At 39.1% G+C, this 9,140-nt stretch overlaps 1 protein-coding gene across 1 annotated transcript; it reads right to left on the bottom strand.

Moving 5' to 3' along the window:
* Positions 1 to 846: 846 nt before the first annotated feature.
* gata1a (GATA binding protein 1a) lies at positions 847 to 5,780 on the bottom strand. The gene is made up of 6 exons (XM_079579195.1): positions 5,692 to 5,780; positions 4,667 to 4,875; positions 2,855 to 3,316; positions 1,887 to 2,032; positions 1,404 to 1,529; positions 847 to 1,335 (listed from the first exon to the last, which is right to left on the bottom strand). Exons 2-6 carry the CDS (start codon positions 4,869 to 4,871, stop codon positions 1,048 to 1,050), a joined length of 1,227 nt encoding a protein of 408 aa, XP_079435321.1. The 5' UTR covers positions 4,872 to 4,875; positions 5,692 to 5,780; the 3' UTR covers positions 847 to 1,047.
* Positions 5,781 to 9,140: the final 3,360 nt, after the last annotated feature.

Genomic DNA, 9,140 nt, shown 5'->3' with positions numbered 1-9,140 from the left:
ATTCAAATGACAGTGAAAACTAACCAACAGAATATATAGACACACATTTTATTGACCTCACACACGGGCAGAGTAATACAGAACATGGCAATGTAGTGCAAACTGTTCATAGAGTTAGGAAGCACCGCTCTATTTTTAAGTTAAATTAATCCAACAATAGATTGACCTCATTCTCAAGTACAGTCAAAACCACTTTAGAGAAGCAAAACATGTACAAAGTAATAAATGAAGCGGGAAGCTGTATGTGAGAATATGCAAAGCTTTTATTTGTTTTCAACATGTTATATTGCAAACCCTGACACCGTATGATATAGCAATCTGTGAAGATACTGTAGCCTAGAAGAAACATGCACAATCCTTAAGCACAATACACACAGAGGCAAAGAAGATCGAACTGTGACAAGGAGTGGGGACCAACACATGTTCTCGTGCTGTGGCTCCCAACGTGGGGGTCGAGATGCCCTTGGAGTTGCTGGGATACTTGAAGTGGGGGTCGCAAGATTATTTTGAGACATTTTTTTTTTACATTTCTGACATTGAATTTGATCTATTTTTGATTTAACCATATTTTTGTGAGATTAATCAAAACACAGTATCCAAACTAACATAATTAAACCAGATTTTAAATGTTTATAAATTATTCTACATTTTCATTACATTTTACAGATGGGGTCCAGAGTTGTTTGTTGTGTGATTTTGGGAGTCGTGGCCTGGCCAGCAGTGTCGAAGGATGGGTTAAACGCAGAAGACAACTTTCATTGTACAGTTGTTGTATAATGACAAACAAAGCACTTTAACCTTAAAATCTTGAGATGATCAAAACTGACATTTAGTAAAGGAAAGATACAAGATACAATCAAACTTTTTATTTTGGATTAAACGTTAGTAATTACAAACCAGAGGACAAATAGATGCAAATCATAGAGACAAAGAATTGCTGAGGTGAAAGTCAAAAATGAGTAAACACCCTTATTCCCTGAGGGGACACTTCTTAGTAATGCTGCGTGAGAGCTTGCTTAGCGGGGTGAAGTGCCGTGCTGGGTGTTATTACACTAATGTGGGCACCATGCCCGAGCTGAGGTGGTGAGTGTATGGCAGGGCTCCAGACGGGTGAAGGGTGGGTGGAGCAGACATCAGGTGAGGCGAGTGACTGTATGTCAGCAGAGTCCCATGACCTAGAGCGAAAGAACCACTATAGTCCTCTAGAGGAGACATCTGGGGAATCTCAGAGTATTGCTCTATCATAGATGCCTTCTTACTCTTCTTGTTCTTGCTGGACACCTTCCTGTTGCGTGTTTGAATGCCTTCCTTCTTCATGGTCAGGGGACGGTTAACCTAAACACATGTGCCAGTTTAATACAAAAAGAGAATGATTTTGATTTTTGTTCACATGACCCACTTACATTGTGCAGTTTGTAGTAGAGTCCGCAAGCGTTGCATACTGGTTCACCATTAGTGTTCCTCCTCCACAGTGTGGTGGTGCTGGTGTGGCAGTTGGCACAAAGGGTTCCTGCTCGCTTGCTGACAATCTAAAAGCACACATCATGTTGATTATATGTTTTAAATAGGACTGTATTTGTCACTTTGTGTGAGCGTAGCGTATAGAGACCCTGTCAAGGACCCACCCTGTGAAGCAATGCTTTAAAGCAAAACAACAGCTTTTACGTCAAGATTATCCTGTTGGTTCGATTCATTGGACCTATAAATAATACCAATTGGTAATATGTCTTTAACCAATGGCTATACAAAACAGGATAGGCAGTAATGATAACCGTGAATTGTCTTCCCTACGCATTAATTCACAAACTGTTGCCTAATCAAATTGTGTGTTGTTGAGCCTACTTTACGTTCCCTTGTGTTATTATTATTATTTGTGTGTTTTGTACCAGTCTCTTCTTTGGCCGGATCAGAGGTCTGTTCTGGCCATTCATCTTGTGGTACAGTCCACAGGCGTTGCACAGATAGTGGCCTGTGCCATCACGTCGCCAAAGAGGGGTGGCGGTGGCCCCACAGTTCACACACTCTCTGGCCTCTGGAAAAAAGAACATTTGAACAAAGGTGAGCACGCGTAAAATACGGGGGGACGGGGGTTACAACGCCCCCAATATTCAAATCAAACGAAGTTCAGTAAGATTATTGTACCAGCAATTTTATTAAAGATGTGTACTTGTTCAAGAGGCTAAAATTGCACCAGAATGCAGGAAATTGCATGCATTTGGTAAAAACTTTCCTGGGGGAGGACCTCCAGTTCCCCCAGAAGGAATTGACCCCAATATTCAACCAAGCATTGTGCTCTTGCATATATTTATATTAGACCAGTGGCTCTGAAATGGTGTCACGTGTACCACTGATGGCACTGGCTTCTATCAGGTCAATTTAAGACTTTATTTATTTCATTTATGCTTAGGCAATGCATTTAAGTTATGAGTCTGTGAATGAAACATAGTTTACACACAGCAAGGGCAAGAAATATTCTGTTTTGTGCTGTGGAGAAACACTGTTTGAAGAAGACATCACTAAAGAAAGAAACTTGTTTCAACTTAAATAAATGATTTTTTAAAAAGGTGTCTTTTATTGAATAAATTAACAATGTTGTCCTGTCTTATGATTCCATATGACAAATCATTGAAAAAGTCCAGGTGCCAGTATTGTTACTTAAGTATCGTTACTGTTTTGGTATTGAAAAAAGTGAATGGTGCCCCATTCACAGCTGGCACAGTAAATGTCTACTGTTTAGTTTCATATCTGTCTATGAACACATAACATAACAATATTCCTCGACCAGTTTATATAATTGCATTTTATTTCAGGGAGGATAACTTCTGCCTGGATAAAACAACTGTAATGCACTGACCTGGTGTGGTTACCCGAAGCTTGCTGCGCATTTTTGGTGAGTAGGAGGGGTTGATCCACGCTGGGCTGCTGTACAGGCCGTTAGAGCTGAACTCTTGAGAGGGGGTCATGTATGGGCTATAAGGGTTAAGCATGTGGTGGGATGCTGGACTGTATGTGTTGCCTGCTGCGGGGGTCAGGTTGAGGAAACTGCTGGTGACCACAGACCCCCCCAGAGGGCTGGAGCGCTCGGCTTTCAGGGCATCCTGCAGCTGGGGGCTGTCCCGGCCCTCCTTGTGTGGAGATGTGGAGTAGGAAGAGGGCAGGCCTGGGTTGTAAATGGACAGGCTGGGATGTGCTTTGGAGATTGTGCCGCTGTTCCAGCCGGAGGAAGGGGGGTAGATCGAGGTGAGGGATTGACTGCCTGGACCATCCAACATCTGCAGGTTGGTGAGGAGAGCCGGGGAGGGGAACACCTGCCGCACTGTTCACACAATGTTGTGTATAAGAGAACACATATTTAGGGGAATGACACACTGAACTCATTAGCATAATGTCACATGATCTCAAGATTCATATTAATGGTACTCTAATATAAGAAATATGAATTTTCTTATATGTATTTTTCATAAAGTATATACAGTGTTCAGTATTATATGATTATAAAAATGTAGGCTCTAAAATGCTGCATACAAAGATAGTCGTGAAATGACTCAGAGCTTTATGGACTGTCACCTCTGCTGCCTCCAGTTTGGTGTTTGAGGTTTAACCTTTATGTTTCAGTTTCACACGCGACCTCTAGGGATTTTCACATGGTTTTGACCAATCTCATAAACCAACATACAAAACTAATGCCCACAAGATGTTTGTGTTTGTAAATAATGTTAATAGATATAATGTAAAATGACTCACAGAAGGATTTGTAAACTACTGAGATTGGCCCAGAGGCCTTAGTCTGGAACTGGAACAAAGATTATTTCACCCTAAACTAACCATGATCAGGTGCTTTAGCCAATCGGGAGTTTACACAATTATCAGAGGAGTTTTTCAAGATCAAAAACATTTCAAGTAAAGCACTCCACTGCCATGGCCTTCATTAATTCACATCACGCAAGGCTCCATTGTTGAGGAAAATGAATGTTGAGGTTCGACTTTGCTCCACGTGCAACACAAGACTGAATTACTGGGAGAAAATTGTTGAGACCAAAATTGAACTGTCACCCAACAACACCGTGCCTCCAGTGAAGTTTGACAGTGACATCATGATGCGGGGCCGGTTGTAATCAAAACAAAGCCCAGGAAATTCTAAAATTGGCTTCAGAGAAGTGGAATCAAGATGCTAAAATAATCCACCCTAATCTGAAGAGGCCCGTACGCAACCTTCATGATTTGTGTGGAGTAAAGGGACAACAATCACTGCAGGAGGGGCATTGATGACCAACTTTTACACATCTTTTGATGCCATTCACAATACTACACATACTGTAACTTAATAAACATGTGCAATTTGTTTCTTTGTTGTTACCCAATACTTGCTGTTGAAAATGCCATTTCTTTAGCAACATTTACTAAGCAAATTAAATTCAAATTCACGCAGTATATTCATTTCTTTTCAATATTATTAGATTTATACTAATGTGTGTGCTAAAAGAATGGTTAATTTTTTAGTTTTAGTTGGTTTAGTTGGTTTAGTTTGGTTTTAGTTGATCGCATTAGTCTGAACTGTATCTCATCCAAGTAATGTTTAAAAAATACGTATATCATTTTGAATGAGTGCAACAAAAAGACAGTTAAACTAAAAAATAAATTGAAACAAAAGAAAAGAAAAACTGACCATTGTGGTCTCTGTAGGAGGATGAGGGGCGGCTGGTGTTGAAGAAAGAGGGCAGGATGTAGTCAGAGTCGGAGGCAGAGAAGAAGGACTCGCCCTCATCTCCAGGGGGCAGCAGACCCCCTTCTGAGGAGAAGCTGGACAGAGGATCTGCAGTGAGCAGGCCCGGGCTCTCCCAGTGGGACTGATCTGAAGAGTCTTCCATCATTAGACTGTGACCACAAATGTTGTGAGGTCAGAATGAGTATACTCTTCTTCCATCACAATTTCTGTATGTTGAAGCAAGTGACCTCGAATGCAAATATTGCTTAAAAATAATCATCTCATTCTGTTGTTCATGTGCAATTGATTATTCTAATTTTGGCCTTGAGAATAATCAGAGTGGCTGATAGCAACTTTGATTTAGAGCAACCACACATTTACAACTTCACACCAATGAGTTTGAGATATAGTGACTAGATCTCTCAAGAGCAGGCTTTCTTAAACTTCCTTTTGTAGATCCTCATTTGACTGTAGCAGAAAGTCAGGACTAAAAATAAAGACTTCTACAAAGTGAGTAACAGCAGCAGTGACCAAACGGTTCAAACAGGCCTTTTTATACACTAGGTGTGCCACTTAAAATGCAAAAGAAAGGCCCGTGGGGATACACAGTGTGGACAAACAACACAGAGTGGCTACAGCTGCAACTTTTGCGAGAGGGACTGGTTTGTCATATTAATTACCGATGTTCTCTTGTCATTTCTGAACAACAATATAGATGATAAATAAATCTATTGATTTTATATATATTCCGCCAGTATAACCCTCATATTTAACAAAACATGCTTAACATTCAATTTGTTTTAAATATTATTGTATAAATACAAAAAAAAAAGAAGAAACAAAACAAGGCATCTGACTGAACATTACTCACAAGACACTGTTAATTTTACTTTTAGCTTAATTCAGTTAAATTAATTACTAACAGATTTTTGTATTTTGATCAATAAAATGTATATTTATGTTGCAGGTCCATGTAGCAGACCTACCTGTAGACGGACGGGACTGTGAGGCAGGTTGGGGGCAGCTTGCAGCTTAAACTGATGAAGAGATGAGGCGGTGCATGGATGACTTTAAAAGAACTCTTTTAACCACCAGTGAGGGTTAGGGCGAGACTCTGACCGTGGGAGAGGGCGGCTACAACTTAGTCGAGGACACACCTCATTTGTTCTCCAAAACCAAAACTAACTATTTCAATAAGCTATTCAATAAGCTACATTTTAAATCAATTTGAAATACATTTGGATTGTTGCAAATTGTATTTTTGGTAAAAATAAAAAAAAAACACTTTATACAGTTACTCTTTATACAGTATCTGGTGGATGCTCAGAGCCTTATTTTGTAGTAAAACTCTGCCGTGCTGCACATCACTGATGGGTTCTCTTAGAGACTGCACATAATGACAAAAACATAAAGATATACAGTAAGTAGTTCATGCAGTTAATGAGCCTCAGCTGTTTGTAACTTGGGCTGGTTTATGTTCCAAAGTAACAGCCCAACACAACAACTTTTATTAAACACTGAACTGACAAAAGGCATACAGCATATCATGCACTTATTTAGAACCCAGATGTCGGCTATTGTCGGTTGCCCCCATGTTCACGGTCCCAGATAAGAACCATGAAGAAAGGCCTGATGGAATTCAAACAAAGCAAATAAAAAATGCAAACAGCTTGGTTTCTTTGTGGTCCTGCAAAGATCTCTCTGGACTACAGTAAATGCAAATAGAATAAAATAGCTGCAATCATGTATAGTAAGATATGCCCTGGCACAAGCCCTATTCTGTCGCGCACATTTGATAGTCAAAGCAGAGCCTGAGCGGATACTGTCTTCAACCATTTCACGTTTTCATGGAAATTAACTGGGCAGGTAAATGTTCGTGTGACGTGCATTATATGAATAAGTTCAATGCAGATAAGTAATGGGTAACTTAAAATACTGTTATATATCTACCTTCATTTCTCAGGGTATTTATAATGCACGTGGATGACTATAACATTTTTGTAACTTTAACTTATTAAGCTATTCTTTTAGAAAACTACATAAATAAACATAATACATCCTAACATTCCATTTCACCCATAAACGTGATTGTTTTTTTTTTTAAATCAATTTAGATTTGACTGATAATTCATATCAGTTCAAATAAACGCTAACTTGCTCACTTCCTTCTTGCTTTCAGCCATGTATAACTCAAACTTTATTCATGCAGAATAACTAAATGAATGTTGTTGGTTAAAATGCTTTTGGGTGAATCTGCATCAAGATCCTCAAGTGTGAAATCCATAAGTTCTTTTAATCATATTAGCATGACACTTTATTCTTTCTTTCTTGATCTTAATTTCTAAGTGTAAAAGTGATTTGCAACTTGACTTGACACAGGTTTTCATATCCAAACTCATCCTGACATTCTGTTGGTTCATTTGTCCAGGCATTTGTATTTATAAGAGGTGTATGATTATCCCTAAATGTAAAATCTAATCATCTTCACACAATACATTTTAACTTATTATGACTGACTATAAGAGCTTTACTATCTTGTCCCCTCCAAGCTCAGTTCATTGTGTTTGTCTATTTTGATGTCGCTGGGGGTGAGTGCCTATGGATGGAGTGTGTGGTTGGGCCGTGGCTCTGCGCTCAGGCTGCTCCGCTCAGATAAGCCCTTATCAAGATGGAAGCGTGAGGCCAGAACTTGCAGGCCTGCCGCCCGCTGTCATCCAAACGCTTGGGGTGTCAGGACAGTGCTGTGGGATTAGGCTGTTGATTTATTTTACTGGGCAAACTGAACATTGACCCCCCCCCCTCTATGAAGAACTGTTAAGTGAGGGCATGGACGGTTGGAAGCGGCAGTGATGGATAGTGCATTGTGTCAACTTTAGGGACTGTTTTGGATGCCCAAGAAAGAGTGGCATGTAGGAGGTGTCTTATCTCCCACATGCAGCCCATGGCCACAACAGTGCACTGTCACCATGCCTGTCACTGGATGTGTGTCTTCTGTCTATATGCTCCCTCTCAAACCCCATGCATCAAGACTACAGCCTCTAACATCACGCTGTAAAATGTAATCACTTATGGGGTTTCGTTTGCCCCCCTGTCCCAAGCCTGGATAAATGGAGTAGCACTGGGCAGGTATTCATTAATATAAATATATTCCAAAAGCCTTAAGGAAAACGACTGCATACATGGAGGCTGATTTAAATCCTATTTTTTATATCAGATAGTAAAAAGGAAATGATGGTAAGTGTAGTGTAGTGTAGTGTAGTGCAGGGGCGGACTGGCCATATGTCCATTCTGGAAGAGCACAGAAGGGCCACTGGCTCTAGGGCCACCAGTCCCGCCTCAACCGAGCTTTACCCAAATCTAAAAGCTAAAAAGAAATAATAGCGAGAAAAAGAGGATGAAAAGTCAACAAAAACATGAGGAAAAACACGGACAAAAAAATCTACAAAAACGTGAGAAAAACACAACAAAAAATGATAGAAAAAATGATTAAAAAAAACAAAAATATGACAAAAATGTGGCGACGTGACACTTTTGTAGGTCTTAGCTCTCAAATGAGGTGTTGCATTGCTGCTCTCCAATCAAGAAGCTTTTAGATTTTATTATAAAAAACATGAATCTAAAAGGAATTCCGTGGAGTATGGTGTACCACAAGGTTCAATTTTGGGACCATTATTATTTATTATTCATATTAATGATTTTGCTTCTGTCTCTACGACCACCTTTCCCGTTCTTTTTGCTGATGATACCAATCAAAATAATAATAATAAAAGCCGAACTGGGGAAAATAGTGTAGTATAGTATAGTGTAGTATAGTGTAGTGTAGTGTAGTGTAGTATAATGTAGTGGAGTATAGTATAATGTAGTATAGTGTAGTGTAGTATAGTATAGTGTAGTATAGTGTAGTGTAGTGTAGTGTAGTATAGTATAGTATAGTATAGTGTAGTATAGTATAGTATAGTGTAGTATAGTGTAGTGTAGTGTAGTGTAGTGTAGCGTAGTGTAGTGTAGTGTAGTGTAGTATAGTGTAGTATAGTATAGTATAGTGTAGTATAGTGTAGTATAGTGTAGTGTAGTGTAGTGTAGTGTAGTGTAGTATAGTATAGTGTAGTATAGTGTAGTATAGTGTAGTATAGTGTAGTGTAGTGTAGTGTAATATAGTATAGTATAGTGTAGTATAGTATAGTGTAGTGTAGTATAGTATAGTATAGTGTAGTGTAGTGTAGTATAGTATAGTGTAGTATAGTATAGTATAGTGTAGTATAGTGTAGTGTAGTATAGTATAGTATAGTGTAGTGTAGTATAGTATAGTATAGTATAGTATAGTATAGTGTAGTGTAGTGTAGTATAGTATAGTGTAGTATAGTATAGTATAGTGTAGTATAGTGTAGTGTAGTATAGTATAGTATAGTGTAGTGTAGTATAGTATAGTATAGTA

The sequence above is a fragment of the Gobius niger genome (assembly GCF_951799975.1).
Source record: "Gobius niger genome assembly, chromosome: 20".
Lineage (NCBI taxonomy): Eukaryota > Metazoa > Chordata > Actinopteri > Gobiiformes > Gobiidae > Gobius > Gobius niger.
The sequence above is the reverse complement of the archived record's forward strand: the minus strand, read 5'-3'. Positions and strand labels throughout refer to the sequence as shown.

Bases quoted from the DNA above. Each gene is read 5' to 3' on its own strand.
- gata1a (XM_079579195.1), bottom strand. From the start codon at position 4,871: ATGATGGAAGACTCTTCAGATCAGTCCCACTGGGAGAGCCCGGGCCTG. The intron at 3,317-4,666 runs GTCAGTTTTTCT...TTGTGTGAACAG, and splicing joins CTCCTACAGAGACCACAATG to TGCGGCAGGTGTTCCCCTCC. The intron at 2,033-2,854 runs GTCAGTGCATTA...TCTTTTTTCCAG, and splicing joins GCTTCGGGTAACCACACCAG to AGGCCAGAGAGTGTGTGAAC.